Raw genomic sequence first — 23894 nt, 5'->3', positions numbered from 1 at the left:
CTACACTATACTATACAATACACTTTAATCCACTATACAACACTATGCTACACACTACACTACTACACTAAACTACACTATATACTCCACTATACTACACTTTAAACACTGTTTCCTGTATTATTTTTACAACCTTGAAGTTCAGTCGAATCCGTTATGTTAGAGCATAGCCTGCACTATGGAGCCAATAAGGAACGACTACAGTTCAGTGAACACAGATTTTTGTTCAGTGGTGAACACAGAGTTGTGTTCAGTAGTGAACATAGAGATTTGTTTTCACTACTGAACATAAAGAGGTGTGTTCAGAGTGAACATGAAGAGTTGAGTTCAGTAGTGTACACAAAGAGTTGTTGTCAGTAGTGAACATAGAGTTGCGTTTAGTAGGCCTAGTGAACATAACGAGTTTTGTTCACTACTGAACATAGAGAGATGTGTTCAGTAGTGAACACAGAGTTGTGTTCATTAGTGAAGATAAACAGTTGATTTCAGTAGTTAACATAAAGAGTTGTGTTCAGTAGTGAACACAGAGTTGCCTCCAACAGGACTCTGCGCCGCTGCAGACTCGCTCCGTGTTTCTCCTGCATGTTGAATCCCGTTAATTGGGCCGATGTTTATTGAGACCTTAAAGGTGTGAAGAGGATTTATCACCTGCGGGAGGTCGCGCTCGTGTCCCCGACCAAAGGGCCCCTCGCGGTCCCCGCTGATCCCACTGCGGCCCCTGATCACCAAGCATCGACCGCTTCAAACAACCGCGTCGTTAATCAACCGCATTTAAACCCAGTGAGGAATATGTCTGTTGTCATATTGATTTATATTCGACACATGACTACATTTTACATTATTATATTTTTGGAAAGGCTATTATTTTACTGTCTTACATTAATAATAATAATGATAAAGGGGGGTGAGGGTGGGGGTGTGGGTCGGGTGCGTGTCTCCCCTCCTCACATCCGAGTCCTTTATGTAAATGCACAAATGTATTCCAAAAGGACAGCCCTTCTTTCTCTCGGCCCAATCAAAACGGACTTCGACAGACACCTGGCTATAAACCGAGCCGGGACTCCAAAGTCCCGACCAGAAGCCTCCTTAAAGCCGCCGTTACGCACCGGTCCTATCAGACGTCATGACCTCCAGCGCCAAGGACCTCCCCGGAGACGCGCAGAGCGCGGACGCGGCCGCCGCCCTGCTGGCCTCGCTCCACCTGATGCCCTCCCCGCTGCCCAACCCGGACATCAAGCACACCCAGGTCGGTTCCCCGGTCCCGTCTCCCTCCCCGCCTCCTCCGGCGCCTCCCGTTGACTCCCGTCGGTGCGCGGAGGGGTTTCTCCTAAAGCGAAGTCAAACCGGTTGAAAGTGTTTCCGTGTGATGTCTGCTGCTGGTTGTGTTGTGGTTCAGCGCAGTTGATGATCTCCACTGTGTGTCCAACCTGTGGCTGCTCAGGTACAGCCGGTACAGAGTACGCTGCTCGGTTCTGATCTGCTTCGTGTTAGTTTCTGGTGACGCGCCCGGTACGTTTGTTCCCAGTGCGCCCGGTCCGTCTGTTCCCAGTGCGCCCGGTTTGTCTGTTCCCAGTGCGCCCGGTTTGTCTGTTCCCAGTGCTCCCAGTCTGTCTGTTCCCAAGTTCACAAACCTTTACTGGTTGGTTCGTGCGTTGGGTTTTAATCCCGGCTTTTACGCATATATCTACTTAGTCCTGCACTAGGACTCTGTTGTGTTGGTATAAAGGTTGAACATTGCTAATGATATTAGATGAATATGTATATTAAATATGCATTTTCCAGTGGATAAGTCGTGTTGAGGCTGCAGGCCCATTTCGCTTTGTTTAGTCTTAATTAGTTCTGGTGAAATCTGATGAGGAATCTGACATTTAATTATTCTGCATATTCTGTTTGGATTGTTATATTTCATGTGTACGGTTGTTACTTTAGTCTTTCTGTTTGAACTCACTTTTAATCTAAAACCAAACATATAAGAGAGAAGCGGAGAGAAACGTCTGATTGTTTCTATTGTCCGGAAAGTTATTTTATTATATTCCTGATTTAATTTTATTCCTAAATTTCCCATTTTACATTCCAAGTGTCCAACGGAATGAAATGAAGCAAGTGCAAACCGCACGACAAACCGTGGTTTGAGGTTTAAGGTTAGATTTGAACCTCTAAGTTCCTTTAGATGTGAAGGTTAATTATTATCTTATCTTATGGTTTCGATTGACTCTTGGTTAACTTTGTTCTTTCGGTTTCTGCGTCTGCTGTTTGTGCAGACTCGGTTTTTATTGTAAGATATCGTTTTAATTAATTAGCAATATCGTTTGTTATATAAAATATTAGAATTGTAGGGGGCCAGATTCAGTTTTTTTTAAAACGGGACACGGCCGTTGATTCTACGTAGGCCTAAATATTATTGAACCTAGCGATGTAGGCCTATATTATATTATAATTAACCCTCGTATATTATATTATATTTAACACACCTATTTTACATTATATTCAACCCACCTATGTCTATTAACCAAACACAGGCCGTAGCCTACGTCCCTTCAGACGTTTCTATCTTTTAACCAAATATTTTTTCCACGGCAATTTGTGCGCGTAAGTAGGTTATAGCCTGGATTTAACACCAGAGATAAAACAATAAATGAGGGGCTGAATACCTCTCGTTCCTGTTATATTTTAAGGTTTTATCTACAATACTAAATCAATTAAACATGCTGAACGTATAGAGAAGTATGGACAGCAAATCATTGTAAATTAGGATTAATTACATTATAATATATACATATATATAGACTAATAGGCCTAGTTAATTACTTAATTGACCCTGTTATTTGTGGGCCGGAAACGGTGAATGGACAAATTCATATTTCTATATCTACATTTAAAGAGTTAAAATGTCCCCCCTCATTATAATGTATGAGAAAATATCGTAGTATATTGCCCTACAGAAGATGTACCAAACACTTTACATTAGCTGCAGTTCTTATTTATAATTTTGTGTGTTTTTGAACATTTCAGTGTTTGACTTCAGTCCATGATTCAGTCCCTGCTCGTGTCAAAGAGAAGTAATTCTAATTGTGTTTTCAGTTTTACGTCCTTCGTTCATAATGGAAGGATCCATTGTCACGTTGCGTGGCATGTTTTGTTATGTTGCAGGGATATAGTAGAGATATAGCCGCACGTGTTATAAGGGAAAGTGTAAAGGGCAGAGGAGAGTTTATTAACAGCCTAAGTTCACTCTGTGCTATAAACACTGCTAGAATGGACTCCCAATATCTCCAAAGTGCAAAGGGCACTTTGTATTGCTGATGCACCACATAGTTTACACCCTCCATCTCCACACACACACACAAACACACACAAACACACACACACAAACACACACAAACACACACACACAAACACACACACACAAACACACACACACACACACACACAAACACTCACACACAAACACACACACACAAACACACACACACAAACACACACAAACACACACAAACACTCACACACAAACACACACCACCACCAATCAGAGAAAGTTAGCATGTTAAATCTCCTTCTCTCCCCTTCGTCGTCTCCGGCCTCAAATCATTCATATTTCTGTACCGTAGTTCTGGAACACAAAGGTGTTTGGGCGGGGAGGGGGACCTTTTGGGGGTAGACTCTGGGAATTAACCCCCTCAGGAATGTAGGACTGATCCACCAGCAGCAGGTCTGTGGATGTGAGGGGCAGAAGGGCCTGATTTATGGGTACCCCCTGCCCAGCTCCCCCTCACCACCCCGTCTCTCCACTACCTGCTAGGGGAACACTCTGCGGCCCATCACTGCCGCTCTCTGGGCTACAGGACTGGCCTGCTACTCTCGTCCTCTCGTCCTCTCGTTAGTAGTGCTAAATCAGTGTGTATCTAGCATGCTGGGTTACCAGTAGGGGAAGGCCCAGGCAGGCGGCGGAGGCCAGCCCATTACCTAACCGCTCTGCATCGTCACCGGAGGAGAGTTGAGATTAAGAAAGCGTCCCACTAAGGCCCTTGCCCCTTGTCCCTTTCACCCAGTCATGAACTATTCACCGTCAAAGACACTTTGTGTGATGGTGACAGTGGAGCTATACATCGTGCATTCATGTATTGTGAGCGCGGCGGCTCCCTGAATGGTCCAGTCATATCTCCCCGTGCTTTATTACGACTGCACTTTCTTTGGGCCAAAAGTAAAAGTAGAATCATTCTTTATTTAATGTGTTTTTCTACCCCGCTGCCATTGGCTTGCTTTTACCGTGCACAAAAACATTTTACTAGCATGGCTAAAGAGCCAGGTGAGAAGTGTTAGCTGAATCTGTTGAGAATACAAGGAGCCGTCGTTTGGTAAAAACTGTTTTATATTCTTTGTTTCTAGTTTTATGTGTTTTTTTTGCCTGCTGGCATTGTTACAGAACTATAGTAAAAACTGGGCTAGCTTTCCAAGTGGCTGCTGGATTTAAAATCGCACTCAATGATCATGTCTGAAGTTAAGTTCAGTTAAGTTAAACCATGTCTGAAGTTAAGTTTGTTAAGCCTTAACCAACAAAGGACCAGAAGCATGCTGGCATCCTTTATTAACTTTATATTTAAAAGACAGGAACTGTGCTGAGCTTTGTTTTGGTTATGGATGTGTTCCTTTCCACACTTTGGAAGCATTCTGTAGAAATGTAAGAAGAGTTCACTTTAAACTGGACTTATTATCTCAAGATAAGTCCACTGATAAGCAGGCCTACGCTCAAATGTAGGTGGAAACAATCTTCCTCGTAATTCAGATGTAGTTTAATACAAAGTCTTTTTATCCATGTTTTGTCCCTCCAGCCTTCTGAACTCACCAGTGGTATCCCACTCTGGGCTCTTATTGTTGCGTGATAAAGACGCCCTCTCTGTGAACGGACGCTGTTCCCGTACCTGTCTCTGAAGGGTGTTAAGAGTAAAGTCATCGTGAGCCCATTCAGACCGGGTGAATGAGGGCCCATCAATCTGTCACTGATTGAGATAGTACAGATGGGGCCCCGGGCCCCCAGTGCTCGCCCCTGTCCGCCGGCTGTAAGTTATGGCCCCGTCTCACCGCGTGGGTCACTGGCCCCACGGAGCAGAGCTGACCTGCAGTTCTGCTGTTCTTCACTTCAAAAATACCATCTCACTGTGATCCACATCAAACACATGCTCTGGTTAAGGGATACTGTGCAACCAAATGATTTATCGCAACGTGCACAGCCAGAACTTTTTACTTTTTCCGTCCCCCCCCCTCCCCCCCCCCCCTCTCCACCCCAACACACTTTGGTTTAAAGTCTTTGCTTACACAACGTTGTGGTTACATACTCAGAAAAAGTAAAAAGGACAAGGAGAGGAAAGAAAAGGCAGCGGTGGTTGTGACAGGCAAAGTGCGCGCCGCCATGAATACGTCCGTTTGGGTGGAACGCCCGTTTGTGCAGAAGTGTAAATTATATTGTGTCAACATGGCGTCCCCTGAGTGTGAATCACTTTCTGAGGAAGACCGGTGACAGAAAGGTTACCCCGTTCATTCCCCGAGTCTCCAGCCTTCAATCCCCCTGATAAGTACCGTGTAAATCCTGACGGTGTCATTATGAAAACCACCGGGCTCCATAAATCCATTGAGAAGGTGATTCACACCCAGCCCAATCACAGGCACTTCGTAGTACTTAGCCTGTGGACACTTCTAAACAAAGAAGAGTTGGCTCTCATTGATTATATTTCTGCATGTTTTTTCCCCAAGTAATTTATTGGTTTCATATGAGTTAAATATTAGTTTATTACATTTGAGGAAATCATTAAACTGCATTGAATAGAGTTTGGGAATGAAAACAATCGAGGGCGTTTGTGTGTGTTGTTGTGGGCTATCTTGTATCTGACACTTTTTAATTGAATACCAAAACACACAGTATCCTAAAATGTATTTTTTCTTTTAAAGTCAATCATTCTCGAGATGCCTCGATGTCACTGGCCTGCTAGATTCCACCGTGTCTGACCATAGATGGAATTAAAACACGTAACCGATATTCCCATCATGCCTCTTTATATCTGAGAGATTGAAACAGGATGGCGTTCCCTTTAACAGTTACCAACCCCTCGCACACTCACACCACTTTTTCCCATAACAAAGCTCGACAACTCTGTCACAACTTGACCACACACACATGCAACAAAGATGTTCCCCGACCAGTGACAGCGAGGTCACCCTCGCCAAGCTCCGAAGCTCTGGGCGGCATTGTGTGGAGCGGCGTGAAGGAACTGTTGAATGGCGCGGAACATGCCAAGAGGAGCCGGGGGAGAAGGGCCAGCTGCACTCTCACTCTCAGGCTCCCTCGCTGACTGGTAACCCGAGTGATTATACGTTCTGGAAGCTTCTCCGAAACAGAAAGGACACTTTTATAGAAGAGGATATGAAACTTCCTGCGCAGTCTGGTGTCAGGGCCTGGGACGACTCCCCTGGCTATGGAATCTTGGCCTGTTAAAAGCAGACTCACACACACACACAGACACACACACAAACACACACACACATATATATACACACACGCATATATACACACATGCACATACACATACTCACACACGAAGACATATACACACACACAGACAAGTCCACACACATATACACACACACAGACACACACACAGACACACACACACACACACACACACACACACACACACACACACACACACACACACACACACACACACACACACACACACACACACACACACACATACGTATATACACACAGACACAGCCGCCAAACCGCACATTTATCTAGTTTTTCAAACAACCACAAGTTCTTGGGGACAGAGCGAGTTCCCTGAGCCTAACCACGCCGGCCCACCTGGGGAATAAACCAACATATGTTTTAATGGTCTCTGCTCAAGAAGCTTATTTAATTAGCTTTCGTTGTATGTTTACAAGAGTGAATTACAGGAATTTACTGTGTGACAATTTCAATAGAGTTTTCAACAATTTCAACAAGTCAGCCTTGGTTTGGTTTTTTCATTTGAATGTGAAATATTGTTAAAATGTAGCTCAGTATTTATACAGTTTAAGTTATAGTTATGATGGTATCATTAGGGGGGTTTCACAATTCAAAGTTCCATGTTTTAAAAGTCCATTTGATAAATATTTACTATCCCATGCTATCATACAAGACAGATATGCAGAGTTGTTATCCAACGCTGAGAACGCTGTTTATATCAGGCCTGTAACTCCAACATTGTTACCTAATTCTGACGCCTAATGAAAGCATAATGCCCTGCGGTGGTCACAACACTCCGGGGAACACAGAAACAAAACCATTTGTCATTTAAAAATGTGCACTTTTGCACTCAGTCTTTCATCCCCTTGTTCTTCCCCTCTCCCAAATGAACCTAAAAGCAATTTTTAGAAACCTTGAGCGTGGATTTATTCCCCGGCGCTGTCCTCTCCATCACGCCGCTGAATGGAGCCGGACAACAGAGTGACCACGCAGCCCGAGCGCCCGGCCCGGCCAGCCGTCTCCCTTTCTGGGGATGATTTAGATGGCGGCCTGCTGGATGCTGGAGCCCCGGGCCCTCTCCTTTAACGGGGCCTTGGGAGAGGGTCGGGGCCGCGCACGGAGCCCACCGCTCGCATTCTTGCCGCGGCTGCTGGGGCTGCCAAGGGGGCTCCCCTGATTTAGGGTGCCCCCGCCACACTGGCCCCAATAAATTTAAAAACTAATTCTGGGCTCTCCGGGGCTCTCTGTTTTTGTAGCCGGCGCTCGGCACCTTATCGTTACTGACAATTTTATGAAGTGCCCTTAATGAGAGTCAGATTAAAGGGGCGGCCCCGAAGGACGGGGCCTGAGAATCTGCAGAGAGAGAGAGAGAGACACCGGGAGGGAGAGAGAGAGAGAGAGAGAGAGAGAGAGAGAGAGAGAGAGAGATAGAGAGAGGGAGCCCACTGCGGTGTGTGTGTGTGTGTGTGTGTCTATCTATTGTCCATCTGGGTGGGGGTGGGGTGTGTAGTCAGATAAATAGCCCAGGAATGAGTGGGTAAAGTCCAGTGGAGTGGTACACACAGATACCGACGGTCTGCCTGAACCATCCATCTGCACCATGCTTTTTTCTCTTCTAGACGTGCAACGGTCATAAGAGGGGAGATGGAGTGTGTGCGTGAATGCATGCTTGTGTGTTTGTGTGTGTGTGTGTGTGTGTGTGTGTGTGTGTGTGTGTGCACGCACGTGTGTGTGTGTGTGTGTGTGTGTGTGTGTGTGTGTGTGTGTGGACACACATTCCCTTGCATTTTGCATACCAGCCCTTAAGTAAACACTGTTAGCCATTTACAGCCAATTAAATAGTACTTAAAGCGGTGCGTTTCTGTCCATAAACACAGGGAAGAGTTATGGAGCGCTCGGCCAGCGGGCCACTTGAACCCTGCTTTTAGATGTGCCCTCGGCCCAGTGTCTGTATACCTTCCAGTAAAAGGACACTAAGAAGCTCTCTGTATACACGGGGAGATGTGGGCCAGCATATGTTCTCTACACTCGATCTATCAAACACGCTAGATCTAAACATGTCAGGGCTCACGCTTTTATTTTGGTAAGCTACATTTTCAGATGAATTATGTTATTTCTGGGTAATTCTTCCTTTTTTTTAGAATCACACCTTGTGCTTTGATCCGCGCTCCGCCTGCCCCAGAAGGACATTCCAGCGCACGTGTTTCTCTGCGAACATTTCCCGTCTTCGGGCCGCGGTGGAGCTCAGACCCTGTCTGGAGGGGCGGCTGTTCAACGGAAGGCTTTCTTTAACGTATCACAGAGGCCGACCACGGCACGTGTTTTATGGTCTCGTAAACGAGCAGTGATGTTGTGAAACGTGTGTCTCTGTGTGTGTGTGTGTGTGTGTGTGTGTGAGTGTGTGTGTGTGTGTGAGTGTGCACATGTGTGTGTGTGTGTGTGTGTGTGTGTGTGTGTGTGTGTGTGTGTGTGTGTGTGTGTGTGTGTGTGTGTGTGTGTGTGTGTGTGTGTGTGTGTCAGTGTAAGTGCATGCATCTGTGAGTGTGCACATCAGCCGTGTGCATATTTCTGTGCGTATGTATGTGTGTGCTTGCATGCATTTGTGAGTGTGCACATGTACATGTGTGTATGTGTGCGTTTCTGTGTGTGTCTATGGGTGTGCGTGTGTGTGTGTGTGTGTGTGTGTGTGTGTGTGTGTGTGTGTGTGTGTGTGTGTGTGTGTGTGTGTGTGTGTGTGTGCGCGTGTGTGTTGGGGGGGGTCTGGGGTCTGATAGGGATTTATCCCCCCCCCCCAAACCATCCCACCCCCTTTGTCTGCGTGGTGAAGCACTCTCCAGAGACCAATGTTGAACAAGCTGGAATCTCTGTTCTCAATCCAGAGATTGGCCCCATATCTTACACAAGCTCTACTGCTGCCAGGCCGACGGGGTCTGCAGGGAGCGCACAGTCTTTCACAACCTCTCAGTGCGAGTCTCTCACCTTCACCAACCAAGTGTGTCACGGGTGGAGTTGGTATTTAGCATTAAATAAAAAAGTAGATGTTTTATTATAAAATCCCATTTTGGCTGTTGGGTTGATCGTATATTCTGCTTGTGTTTATTCCGCTTTTTATGTGGACTAAAAAGAGATTTTTTTTCCCTACAGATCTTCATCGACAACGAGTGGCATGACTCCGTCAGCGGGAAAGTCTTCCCAGTTTACGACCCGGCCACTGGGGAGCAGATCTGTGAGGTCCAGGAAGCAGACAAGGTAACCGGAGACCCGTCCCTCACCCTGCTTCTCATTGGAAACCTGCCCTGGTGTTACTGTTTACACTCAACGCTGTGAGATTCAACCTCCTTCTACCCAACGAGGAGCCGCACTCCGGTGCTCTGGCATTCTCTGACACAACTTCCTGTGTGGGTTAAAAAAAGGAGAAGAAAAAGAAGAAGAAGAAGAAGAAAAAGTGAAAGCTCCGTGCGAGATGGCCCTCCTCTCCTTCTGAGACAGCGCCTCTGGATGCATCGAGCAGCAGGCGTGCTGTTGACTGAGTGTTCTTCCTCGTACCAGCCCTCTGATGTGAGCGTGTGGTCTCTCCCCAGGCTGACGTGGACAAGGCGGTGCAGGCCGCACGCCGCGCCTTCGCCCTGGGCTCGCCGTGGCGCCGGATGGATGCTTCGGAGCGAGGTCGACTGCTGGCCAAACTGGCCGACCTGGTGGAGAGAGACAGCGTCTACTTAGCGGTGAGCGGCCGGTCTGAGGGTTCAAACACACACTCTGACCCCTCTGCCTTCCTTCAGAGAGATTCATCAACCCACCACGAACCACCATGTGCCTGGGACACATGGTGGTTCGATTAATGATGTGCGTTGTTGTCTCGTCGAACAATTGCCTTTTATTTAGTCGATCCACACTAAAAACGAATCCAGCAGGTTTTGAACAACTTTTTCAATAAGGAGATTAAATCGCTGAACACACTAAGCATTTGTATCGTTTTAACAGACAACACACGTTGAGCCTGTCGTGTGTTCAGCCGCAGAGAAGCTCCCCTCTGGCTCTGCCTGCTCTCTGAGGCTCGGACGTGCGTGCTGGCGGACAGAGGAAGGCATTCCCCCGGTGGTGGGCGATGAGGGATGCTAGCACGGCCCTGAGAGCAGGGAACACGTTCCCAGCGTGATTAAAAAGCACAGCGCTGTAACTGTGGGGCCCGTTTGGGGTCTGGTGTTTTCCTAGCGTTATGTTACCCTCACTGAAACAATGTGAAGGGATTTGTCGGAGGGATCTTTTATGTAATAACGTTTGCGACTGTTTTCCTCGTCGGCTCTATATTTCAGACGATGGAGTCGCTGGACTGCGGGAAGCCCTTCCTGACCACCCTGTTTGTGGATCTCCAGGGAACCATAAAGACCCTGAGATACTTTGCCGGCTATGCCGACAAGATCCATGGCACCACCATTCCAATGGGTGAGATTGATGCTCTTTGTATTTATCACTTCGGATGCGTCATCCTAAATCATCGTGTAAAAAGGTCACTCTCAAATCGAATGAGAGTGATTAGCTGGTTCAAAGAGATCAGTCAGTGGGATGACAGACGCCGAAGATAAGCTGAGCACCTCTCTTGGGGCGTCCAGGACGTGAGGGGTGTGTGGAAGGTAAACAGAGATACTCCCTGGTCAGTTATAAATCTGCACACTAATGTCCCCCAGCCCGAAGGATCAGAGCTGAACGGGTTACAAGACGGGCTGCTTGTTATGGCCAATTTAGCTCTTCAAATAAATACAACAGGAAATGTATCTACTAATGGGCCCCTGAACCCAGGGGCAGCAGAACGAGTTACTACTGAGTACCTTAACGCGAGAAGAACTATAAACTCCACTACAGGCTGATTGTTCCTCCGGGCCTTCACCAAAGTAAATGTTTGGTGATGTTCTGAATCAACATGGTTCACCAACATCATTTGGTCATTTGAAACGAGAAATAATGTGTGTTTGTGTGTGTGCTTGTGTGTGTGCTTGTGCGTGTTATGTGGATGTGTGTGCGTGTATGTGTGCGTGTGCGTTTGTGTGTGTGTGTGTGTGTGATGTTCCAAAACAGATGGGGAGTATCTTACATTTACCAGACACGAGCCAATTGGAGTCTGCGGACAAATTATCCCTGTGAGTATGTGTTTCTGAGGAGTCAGCAGCACACTGAAACACACACGCAAAACATACCACAAAACACACACACTCAACACTTACACAAAACAAACCACAATACACACACTCTCTTACAAAACACATACACACACCAACCACACAAATCACAAACACAAAACACTCACACACAGCACTCACACAAAACACACACACACAACACTCACACAAAACACAACACAAAACACACACACAAAACTCACACAAATCACAAACACAAAACACTCACACACAGCACTCACACAAAACACACACACACAACACTCACACAAAACACAACACAAAACACACACACAAAACTCACACAAATCACAAACACAAAACACTCACACACAGCACTCACACAAAACACACACACAACACACAAAACACAACACAAAACACACACACAAAAATCACACAAAACACAACACAAAACACACATACACAACACTCACACAAAACACTCAAACAAAACACAAATGCTACACTAGGAATGTTGAAGACAGCGGAGAACAGAATCGATAGGTATGACAGGAAGCATTTAACTAGTTATTACAAAAGTATTAACTATTGTTGGTTAGTGAGTGGAGAGAGGTCAAACCAGTGCTGGTTAGGGAGTGGAGAGGGGTTAAACTAGTGTTGGTTAGGGAGGGGAGGGAGAGAGATAGGGATCTTTTTCATAGAAGCGTAATGTTTTTCCAAGAAATGTATTTTTTGACGTCCTCTAAGGTCTGTTTATATTTGGGCTAATCCATTGGCTCACTCGGCGGGGGTGCTGGGAAGACGGACAGTGATATGAAGAGGAGAGAGGAGGGAGGAGAGAGGAGGGAGGAGGGAGGAGAGAGGAGAGAGGAGGGAGGAGGGAGGAGAGAGGAGACGACCGGGAGAGGAGAGAGGAGAGAGGAGACGACCGGGAGAGGAGAGAGGAGAGAGGAGACGACCGGGAGAGGAGAGAGGAGAGAGGAGACCGCCGGGAGAGGAGAGAGGAGGGAGGAGAGAGGAGAGAGGAGGGAGGAGAGAGGAGGGAGGAGAGAGGAAGGAGGGAGGAGAGAGGAGAGAGGAGGGAGGAGGGAGGAGAGAGGAGGAAGGAGGGAGGAGGGAGGAGGGAGGAGGGAGGAGGGAGGAGGGAGGAGGGAGGAGGGAGAAATGCCTTCAGGCTCCTTTTTTACGTCCTTCTTTTCCTCTGGGGGAGCGCGCTGAAGGGCAGAGCGGGGGGGGAGCCGGGACGGGTGTCGATTGTGTAGAAGGCTGAGATCAGCGTGTGGTTGTGGGGCCCCCGGGGGCCGCTGTGTGGAGCAGAAACAACACCGGCTGCCTGGGGGCCGGCCATAGCGCTGCACATGTGTCGCAATTTCCCCCCTTCTCCGAGCAGCGTGGGAGGAGGCAGAGCCGCCGGGAAGACTTTCTCCCATGACTGTAAACCGGTGCCCCCACCGGCCCCCTCACGCTCACATGCCTTCCTGTGTGTGTGTGTGTGTGTGTGTGTGTGTGTGTGCGTGTGTGTGTGCGTCCGTCCCAGTGGAACTTCCCCCTGATGATGGCTGCGTGGAAGCTGGGCCCGGCGCTGGCGGCGGGGAACGCGGTGGTCCTGAAGCCCGCCGAGCAGACCCCCCTCACCTGCCTGTACCTGGGAGCGCTGGTCAGAGAGGTGAGCAGAGGCACTGGGACACACACACACACACACATACACTCACACACACACACACACACACACACACACACACACACAGTGTACACACACACACATTACAAGCGAGGGATGCTCCATGATCAGGGTTGCCAACATGGAAATTGAAAATACGACTTGAAAAACACACTTTTAACGTTCAGCGAGCCACACGTACCCCCACACAGCCCTCTCCCGGCCGGCCAGAGGCCTGCTCCACCCCCCCCTGCTCCACCCCCCCCGCTCCACCACCCCCTGCTCCACCACCCCCTGCTCCACCCCCCCCGCTCCACCACCCCCCGCTCCACCACCCCCCGCTCCACCCCCCCCTGCTCCACCCCCCCCGCTCCACCACCCCCTGCTCCACCACCCCCTGCTCCACCCCCCCCGCTCCACCCCCCCCCGCTCCACCACCCCCGCTCCACCACCCCCGTCCTTCAGGAGGGCTGGAGGGATGAGCTCATCCACTTCCTCCTCCGCGTGCCGGGCCTGACCTCCCAGGCCCGGGGCCCATGTGACGCCTCCGGTCCGGGCTGGGCGTGTCTCAGTGCCCCCCCCCCCCCCCCTCCAGGCGGGGGTTTAGCTTGGCTCCGCTCCTCATCTCCTCTAACGCTCGCTTCCTCCCGCTCTGTTTTCACAGGCCGGCTTTCCGCCGGGAGTCGTCAATATTTTGCCGGGGTTCGGGCCAACGGCTGGATCTGCCATCGCCTCTCACATGGGCATCGACAAAGTGGCGTTCACGGGTTCCACTGAGGTAAGCCCCCCCCCCCCCCCCCGACGGGCCCACGACCGCCGCGGTGAGTCGAAGGTAGAGGGACGCGCACATGTGCAGTGCGTTACGGCGGCGGGCTCTAATTGAAGGGCGGCAGTGGCTCCAGACGACGTGCAGCGTGTCCTCGCTGCCCTGTCATTACCTCCGCAACAAGGGGCAGCGTCTTTAAGGCCTGCTGCCTGAGCCTCTGCACTCCCCTTCCTGCTCTTATTGAGTGACCGGGACACACAGCCTTCCCCCTCCCTGCTCCGGGTAGTCAGACGTTGACGGGGCTGATATCAGAACACACGCAGGATGCATGGAAGCTGAGTCATCAAAGAATCGCTGAGAATGTACCGACTTATTTTGGTACCTTATTTTACTGAACCATTATTGAACCATGCTAGGTATCAGAATGTTGTGTTCTCAAGCTGATTGGGATGCTCGAAGGGCCGTTTCCGTTCCTATTAGTTCATGTTCAAACGTCTGCTCAGTCCAGGCCTCTACTCGAGGCAAAAGACCCCGGTTCTTCATGACCTTGGGTGAGGCAGGAAGGATTATATGAAATAAACGTAAGGTTTATGGTGTCCAGTGATGTATCTTGGGAGAAAGGCAATGTGGCAACTGTGTGGGTGTTACCAACCACACACCACACATACACACAGACACACACAAACACACAGACACACAGCCACACCCACAAACACATATGCTATCCATCTATATCTATCCGTCTCCCACAGACTAAAACATAGACTTTCACACATGTGTCTGTGCCTGTATACGCAACCCGCATAAAACAAACATCTTTGGCACTTTTGGATCTGCGGCGAGTAAACATTTCCTTTGTGAGTGGCCTCGTTTTCTTAAACTCCTTCTTGTTGTTTCCTGTGATCTGGAGTCAATTAGAGAGAGAGAGTGAGCGAGCGTTGTAAGACACTGCCAATGCCCAGACAGTGAGTCAGAGGGGTGGCCCTGCCGGTGGTGGAGAGGCAGGGGACAAAGAACCAGCGTCTCCCGCAGACAGGAGGGAGAGGCTGCTGCCGGCCGTTGTGGTGAAGCTACAGGTGGATTCTCTGGACCACAACACACAACGGCACGCACACGCACACACACGCACACACACGCACGCACGCATGCGCGTGCGTGTGCGTGTGTGCGTGTGTGTGTGTGTGCAGTGGCTTCTCACACACATGCCCGGCCGCCCAGCGTGTTGCTCTGGTCCTGAGTAAACACTCGCCGGCCTCCTGAGCCCCCTTTGCGTTCCCGATCAAAGACAGAGCGGAAAACCGCTCCACAAAAGGAGAAAGGAAAACCTCGTGTTGTTTTGGTTCTCCGAGGCTACGGGCGAGGAGATAATATTATGATTGAGAGACGTGGATATTAGAGAGGCTGTGGCAGGAGATGAGTGTTTCCATGTCGAACAAGGGAGGGCGGGAGGGAGAGCATCTTGTTCCCGTTACGTCCTGTCCTCTCTGAACTCTTCTATCTGTCGGGGAGGCTTGGAGGGAAGGCTTGGTTAGGATTACCCCGGCTGCTTGTCGGATGCTTTTGAGATGATACTGTACCACGACCACACAAACACCACACCCCCTCTGGCCACAGACACTGCGTACACCTTTACTGGTTTACTGTTTTACTACACCGACGTCCTGCTGCGTGACCGCCTCCCTAATGATGCAGACTGGCTATAGGTCCTTTAGTCATAGATGTCCAATTATGATATGATATATACATTGTTATGATACCACGATTACAATAGTCTCTTCTAAATGTTAATATGATGTTATTGTAGTCAAGATCAGATTTTAAATGTGCACAACCAACTTTATAACAAAGACCCAAGTTCCCAGAAGAAGTGTCTTTATGAATTAACGATAGGCGGAGAAGCCAGATGATGTAGATGCATGTTCTAATGATGTAGATGTATATATTGTATCTACAGGATGATTCATGTGCAGGGGGCGAAGTCGAAGCGACAGCCTTCGACTCTCCCCCCCATACATCTTCTCGCATCGCCACGGTTACTAGCCAATAAAAAAACAATCTCACAAGTCCCATATTGTTCCAGAAAGCCGATCCCATATTATGAGACCGGGGATTCAGGAGAGAATAAAACATTATTAGACAAGTGAAGTGTTTGGTTAGACGTTAAAGAATGCGTCCCCTGACACTAGAGACTGGATGATGTGGAGGAGAGTCGCGTTGGAGCCGGCCTCGACCCAGCAGACCGTAGACCCTCCTCTGCTCCATAAACCACCAGGCCCCCCCCCCCCCCCCCCCCCACCCCGTGTTCATCGGACACGGGATGCGATCCTCTGCTGAAACATCACTTGGTTTCCTGCCATTTCGTCGCAAAAAACCAGACCCTCAGTGTGTGCGCCGGACTCATGTTTCAGGCGGCTCTGGGTGTTGGGACGTCCCGCGTTGGGATGTCGTCCTCCTGCATCCGGGGGACCGGGAGCCGGCTGATTTACCGACGTGTGTCCCCGTGATTAAAGCCCCCCCCCCTGTTTCCTGTTCCTGTAGGTGGGCAAGCTGATCCAAGAGGCAGCTGGACGCAGTAACCTGAAGAGGGTGACGCTGGAGCTGGGAGGAAAGAACCCCAACATCATATTCGCAGATGCTGATAGTATGTTACCGCACACACACACACACACACACACACACACACACACACACACACACACACACACACACACACACACACACACACACACACACACACACACACACACACACACACACACACACACACACACACACACACACACTTTGTTCCACCTTGTTGGAACTTCATTCAACACGAGCCGTAAATTCTTTATTTACTTACATTGGAGCCTTTGTGATGAACATAAATCTGTGTAAGTGGACGTGCACACACACACACACACACACACACACACACACACACACACACACACACACACACACACACACACACACACACACACACACACACACACACACACACACACACACACACACACACACACACACGCTGTAAGCTTTGTAGTGGACTGAAGACCCAATGAGTGGATGAGTGAGAGCCTGATGTAAACTCCTAAGTGGCCGACCAAAACGAGGGGTGCCACGGCTTTCAAATGCTTTCAGCAGCCGTTGGGGGGTGGGTGGGTGTGTGTGTGGGGGGGGGGGGGCTGTAAATCAGGGTCTAGAACCTGCCCCGCTCGGCCGCTCGGGCCGGGACCCATAAATCAGGCTCCCCGCGGCTCCCCCCGCGGCAGCAGGGTCCCGTCTCTCAGGTGTCAGATGTCAGCCGGCTCCGCAGACCTCCGCTCTGAGGAGAGCCAGCAGCTCCACACATCACGGCTGGGTCCTCACCTCATGGGGCTAGGGTACCCCTCAGATAGGGTCCTCCATGGGGCTCAGGGTACCCCTCAGATAGGGTCCTCCATGGAGCTCCGGTACCCCTCTGATAGGGTCCTCCATGGGGCTCCATTACCCCTCAGATAGGGTCCTCCATGGGGCTCAGGGTACCCCTCATATAGGGTCCTCCATGGGGCTCAGGGTACCCCTCATATAGGGTCCTCCATGGGGCTCAGGGTACCCCTCCGATAGGGTCCTCCATGGGACTCAGGGTACCCCTCAGATAGGGTGCTTCATGGGGCTCAGGGTACCCCTCATATAGGGTCCTCCATGGGGCTCAGGGTACCCCTCAGATAGGGTCCTCCATGGGCCTCCGGTACCCCTCAGATAGGGTCCTCCATGGGGCTCAGGGTACCCCTCAGATAGGGTCCTCCATGGGGCTCAGGGTACCCCTCAGATAGGGTCCTCCATGGGCCTCCGGTACCCCTCAGATAGGGTCCTCCATGGGCCTCCAGTACCCCTCAGATAGGGTCCCCCCCCGTGTTCAGGACGTTCTAACCCTGCCCTCGCCCCCCCTCTCCCAGTGGACCTGGCCGTGGAGCAGGCCCACCAGGGGGTGTTCTTCAACGCGGGCCAGTGCTGCACCGCCGGCTCACGCATCTTCGTGGAGGAGCCCATCTACGAGGAGTTTGTCCGCCGCAGCGTGGAGAGGGCCAAGAGGAGGGTCCTGGGGAGCCCCTCAGACCCGACCACCGAGCAGGGCCCGCAGGTACACACCGGCAGCACTGACCCTCCAGGAGGACGCAACGCAAGGCTGCTTCTCTTCCTACAGGACACGCGTCACACCTTCTCCGCTCTAACCCTCTTCACACCTCTTCTCTCCCTCCCCTCCCTCCTCTCCCTCCCTTCCTCTCCCCTCCTCTCCTCCTCCTCCTCCTCCCACAGATCAGCCAGGAGCAGCAGGCCCGGGTCCTGGAGCTCATCCAGAGCGGTATCAGCGAGGGGGCGACGCTGGAGTGCGGGGGCAAAGCCCACGGGCTGAAGGGCTTCTACGTGGAGCCCACCGTCTTCTCCAACGTGACGGACGACATGCGCATCGCCAAGGAGGAGGTGAACACACGGACCAGCTGCTCCCCACGCCCATGGGCCAAGGCTTGCCTTGCACACGGGTTAACTACCCCGGGACTCAAACCCACGTCCTCTCCTCACACAAGCATCAGAGCTTTGTCCAATAAACTAGAAGCACACACCAACTAGAAGGACATAGATAGTTCAGCCACCCAGTCCAGCGAGTGTATTATCTTGACTCAGGGAGGCGTGGAGCTCAGCAGGTAGAGCGGGTTGGCTGGTGACCGGAAGGTCGCTAGTTCAATCCCCAGCTCCTCCTAGCGGACTGTCGAGGTGTCCCTGAGCAAGACACCAAACAACTTAAAGCACATTAAGTTTATTGAATATCTCTTCTGCTTAGATCTTCGGGCCGGTACAGCAGATCATGAAGTTCAAGACCCTGGAGGAGGTGATCGAACGAGCCAACGACACTGACTACGGCCTGGCCGCCGCCGTGTTCACCAACGACATCAACAAGGCCATGGCTATCTCCACCGCCGTGCAGGCCGGAACCGTCTGGTGAGTCCTGAGACCTGGAGGCTGCTGCCAGGCCTCAGCGATGCTCTTCACTCACTGTACACCTGCTGTACCTCAAACCGATCTGCCCTCACACACAGAGTCAGACACACTGCTGTACCTCAAACCGATCTACCCTCACACAGAGAGTCAGACACTGTGCTGTACCTCAAACTGATCTACCCTCAAACAGAGTCAGACACACTGCTGTACCTCAAACCGATCTACCCTGAAACAGAGTCAGACACACACTGCTGTACCTCAAACTGATCTACCCTCACTCACAGAGTCAGACACACTGCTGTACCTCAAACCGACCGGCCCTGAAACAGAGTCAGACACACTGCTGTACCACAAACTGATCTACCCTCAAACAGAGTCAGACACACTGCTGTACCTCAAACCGATCGGCCCCATCAAACAGAGTCAGACACACTGCTGTACCTCAAACCGATCGGCCCCATCAAACAGAGTCAGACACACTGCTGTACCACAAACTGATCTACCCTCAAACAGAGTCAGACACACTGCTGTACCTCAAACCGATCGGCCCCATCAAACAGAGTCAGACACACTGCTGTACCTCAAACCGATCGGCCCCATCAAACAGAGTCAGACACACTGCTGTACCTCAAACCGATCGGCCCCATCAAACAGAGTCAGACACACTGCTGTACCACAAACTGATCTACCCTCAAACAGAGTCAGACACACTGCTGTACCTCAAACCGATCGGCCCCATCAAACAGAGTCAGACACAGTCCCCCAGAACAGATCTTTTCATAGAAGATCTGTTCTGTGAGAAGATCTTCAGAGCATCCCCATTTCTAAAGAGATTACACTCAAATTAGAGCTCTCAAAACTGACCTGCAGCACCTTTGCACCCAGGGATGGACTGATTCTTCAAGATCTAACTCTTTATTATGTTAGAGCCATTTATTGAGATGCTTTAAATTCTCACCTAAACTCATCCTAAACCCATCGATCTGGGTTTTTCTCTCAAACCTTCGTAATCCCATCGTACATTAAACGTTCAAAGTTAAAGCTTGCTCGCCCTGAAGCGTACCATTGACCTGGTTTGTGTTCATGTTCCAGGATTAACTGCTACAACGCCCTGAGCACACAGTGTCCATTCGGAGGATACAAGATGTCCGGTAACGGTCGAGAGCTGTGAGTAGTGTGCGACCATCAGCCTTTAAACGACACAATGCGCTCCAGTCCAGTCCTTCAGACCGGACGCATCCACAAGTCGCGCCTTTCTAATGACGACTCTTATTATCCGCAGGGGGGAGTGTGGCCTGAAGGAGTACTCCGAGGTGAAGACCATCACCATGAGGCTGCTGGCCAAGAACTCCTAATGGCGCCTCTGGTGGCGGTGGGGGGTCGTGGCCTCCCTCGGCCCACCCGCTCCGTGGAGGCCAGCCTCGCGGCCGTCTGCATCGTGGATCACTCCAGGCTGACCTCAGCTCCACCGCACCACTCGGACAACACCACCCAAACCCGCCGTCTACCAAGCCAGTATGTTGGTGCCGTCACCACAAGGAAACCCGTCATCTAGCCTCTCTGATCCCACTAACTACACTTCAGCACTCTGAGAAACAATGGTGACACCCTGCAAGGAACTACATTACCCAGACTCCTCTACTGCTAACACCGCTTGGCCCTGAGCCGGGGCGACGGGACGGGATCGACGCACTTCCACTCATCCTACGTCGTCGGCGTCGGTGCGTCGGTGGAGACAGAAGTCGTGTTGTGTGCAGAATCACTTCTAAAACCTCATCCTATACATGGCAGTCCGCCACGAGAACGTCTAACGCAAAGAGTCCGTTTAGTCCACTGACGTGTTGAACCTCAGATATGATTGGACGAGTCTGGTTATATGTTAATTCCTAATTTTAATTAATGACTTATGTCTTTGTTTAATGTTAGCTTTTATGACTTAACACTGTATGTGATTTGTTTTGGACTTTGATGTAAAGAACGACGTTAACCTCTGTCCAGAGGCCATCATCATGTTACACATTCTCCTCGATACCCGTGTATGTGTATGTAATGTTTGTTTAATCATATAGTATGAAATATAATAGTTTAAAATTGACCATGGTTTTTTTTAGTAAAAGAAACCTTTTCTTTCAAACCTTGTTCACTGTGTGTTCACTGTCAGTTTCTAATGATATATTATGTGCTCAGGTTTCATATTAATGTTGGGGTACTCCGGTTTGGACCATTAGCTGGGGTTAGCTATAGTGTGTAAAGTATGCCACCATTCAAACGTGGCTCCAGTACAGTTAGGCTAACATTTCATCAATCGACAATTTAAATTAATCAGAAATAGATCATCCCTCATAAATATACATTTTAATTGTTAATTATTTTGGGGGATTTCCCCTGTCTTAACAGACTCCTAGCATGAATCGTGTACGTTTAGCCCCAACATCTAGATGAGCCACACAGATCTGAAACGGGTTAATCCTTTAAGAAATACTTTGGTTTACAATACTTGAATGTGACAGCTCCACCTACTGGGCAGGTATGAGAACGCCTACGTATGGCTTGTCTCATGTTCGACTGTTGACACAATATTTAACACTCCTTTTGAAATGGCATGCTGTCCTTTACACCCTCTTTAGTCTTCGCCTTCAGGATGGAGGTTTAGACGGTGGTCAGTGACCAATATGGTGCTCAAACAAAGGATATTATTCTAATAACTAAGAAATAGGAAACGAAAAGTCCCAATGCGATGAGCGATACTCTGTGCGGTCTGGTTGCTGTTCCCCATGGCTTCTAGCTCTGAATGATCGGCGTTCTCACAGTCTTTGAGCACGCAAATCATTCAGAGATAGAAGCCAGAGCCAGTATCTTGCTGAGAAGGAAAAAGGCTCTGCTTTATTGAAGCAGTGTGTTAATCAACAGAGATTTAATCTGAAGTGATTTAAAAAGCGAATCCTCGGTATGTGGGCGGTTGTTAAGAAATATGAATTCAACACACAAGCAGCCCTGATAATGGCAGGGATGCAGATTAAGTAGAACGCTGCACAACTACGAGGTTTAAAGTAAACATTAAACCTCCTTCCTCGGGATAAGCGGTTAAAACATCATTAATACCGCGCGATAAAGGCTGCCAGAGTTTTATCTTGCTTGTACAATAACAACCCCACACGGTTCTGGAATGGAGCTATCGCTGAAGAAAGGGGATTGTGCAGAACTCGTAAATTATATGTTTACTCCAGACCGGCTCGGTTTAGTCAGACACGACCCCGTTGGACCAGAACCCGTTTGGAAATATTGTGTTTTACTGCACAAGCACAACCTCAAATAAAAGACCTGATCTCTGAGCCAGACCACACACCAACAGGGGACACTCACCCTGAGTCCAGATGTCTCCGGATCCTGTTGAAGCTATGTTTAGACAGTTCATAGACAGTCAGATCTTTGATATAATTTCTTTCTTTCCATGAGCAAGCTCATTTAACTTTAATGTTGGCTCGTCCTCGTCCCTATAATGTAGAACGTACTCACAGGGTAGTCATGTCCAATAGGCCTTAATCACAGAGGTGGAACTGTCGGGGTGAACACAGGTGCATCTCAAGACATTAATCCTGAGCACTGGGATGCCCACAGACCTCTCATTAACTTAATGAGCCACACCTGTCCCTGTAAACCTGTGATAAGTCCGGTTGGTATGTGTTTGGGTATGGACGGACTGAAGGTGGATGGAGGTATGGATATACAGGCATTACTTCTCTGCAAAATGCTTTCCTGGATTGAACATACATGACGTGACATTCAGTCAGGTCTCATCAGTTTGTTCCCGGAGCTTCAACTCCTCCACAAACGATGGACAATGTATGTGTTCACAGCCATGAATAAATAACTTAGGAGTCACAGATATGGACATTACTCTGAACTTAAAATAATAAAAGACATTGTAATCTCTTCACTTATTTTCAATTTGTCTGTTTGTCTCGAGTTGAGAAGTTACATTTACATTGAGGGCATTTAGAAGACACTTTTATCCAAAGCGACTTACAATAAGTACATCTGTCAGAAAAAGAGAAACAACAATATATCGCTTTCGGTATAGTAAGGACGGATGTTCATAGAATCAAGTGCCAAGCACTAATCACTAGGTTAACCCATTCCCTGTACACAACAAAGATAGCTAGGATAAGATGCTACACAATGCTAATTACTATTTCTAAGTGCTATGGCATACTGTACAACATACCATTAGTGTGTACATTAAGTTCCAGAAGTGAAAAGGTTGCAATGCTTTAATACATCTTTCCAGTATACTGAAGTCCACATGTACATATACATTTGTGTTATTCACAACACTGACATTGTACTTAAGATTATTCTAGTTTTAATATTGTAATGGGAAAATTAAATTTTCACATTCTGTTTCTCTAGTTGATGGTGCCTTTTCCCTGACCCCCATGGGGAGGTCAAGGGTCAAAGGGTCCAACTGAGAAGGCACCGCTACGTCTCCCCACATTAAAAATGTCAATGATCAAATCAGATCATCACCCAAGTGGGTGCTACACACCGGTGGTGGTTCGTGAGGTCCCCCCTTCACTGTGAAGCGTCTTTGAGTGTCTAAAGAGCGCTATATAAATTCAAACAATTATTATTATCATAATGTTTTCCTAAAGGACAGAGTTCCCTGTATTCTCATCAGGTAGACGAATGCATAAGGGGATCTCTGGTCCCTCGGACCGGTGTACCCCAGGCACAAAGGTTAACGGTAGATAACACTGGGAGCAGGTAGAGTGGCTGGACAATACAAGGAATAGGAGACAGAGTTTACACCATGGAGGGGAAACAATGTATGGATTTTTCCACCACACATCATGTGAGGAGCAGGGC

General features: G+C 49.2%; 1 protein-coding gene across 1 annotated transcript; it reads left to right on the top strand.

The window, feature by feature from the left end:
- The first annotated feature begins 1058 nt into the window (after positions 1–1058).
- Positions 1059–23038, top strand: aldh1a2 (aldehyde dehydrogenase 1 family, member A2). Its single transcript, XM_056607671.1, has 13 exons — positions 1059–1246; positions 9647–9751; positions 10084–10224; positions 10816–10945; positions 11576–11637; positions 13178–13306; positions 13965–14078; positions 16605–16707; positions 17987–18171; positions 18348–18512; positions 18871–19028; positions 20121–20195; positions 20311–23038. Exons 1-13 carry the CDS (start codon positions 1124–1126, stop codon positions 20381–20383), a joined length of 1563 nt encoding a protein of 520 aa, XP_056463646.1. The 5' UTR covers positions 1059–1123; the 3' UTR covers positions 20384–23038.
- Positions 23039–23894: the final 856 nt, after the last annotated feature.

Source organism: Gadus chalcogrammus, chromosome 14 (assembly GCF_026213295.1).
Source record: "Gadus chalcogrammus isolate NIFS_2021 chromosome 14, NIFS_Gcha_1.0, whole genome shotgun sequence".
In the NCBI taxonomy this organism is placed as follows: Eukaryota; Metazoa; Chordata; class Actinopteri; order Gadiformes; family Gadidae; genus Gadus; species Gadus chalcogrammus.
The sequence above is the reverse complement of the archived record's forward strand: the minus strand, read 5'-3'. Positions and strand labels throughout refer to the sequence as shown.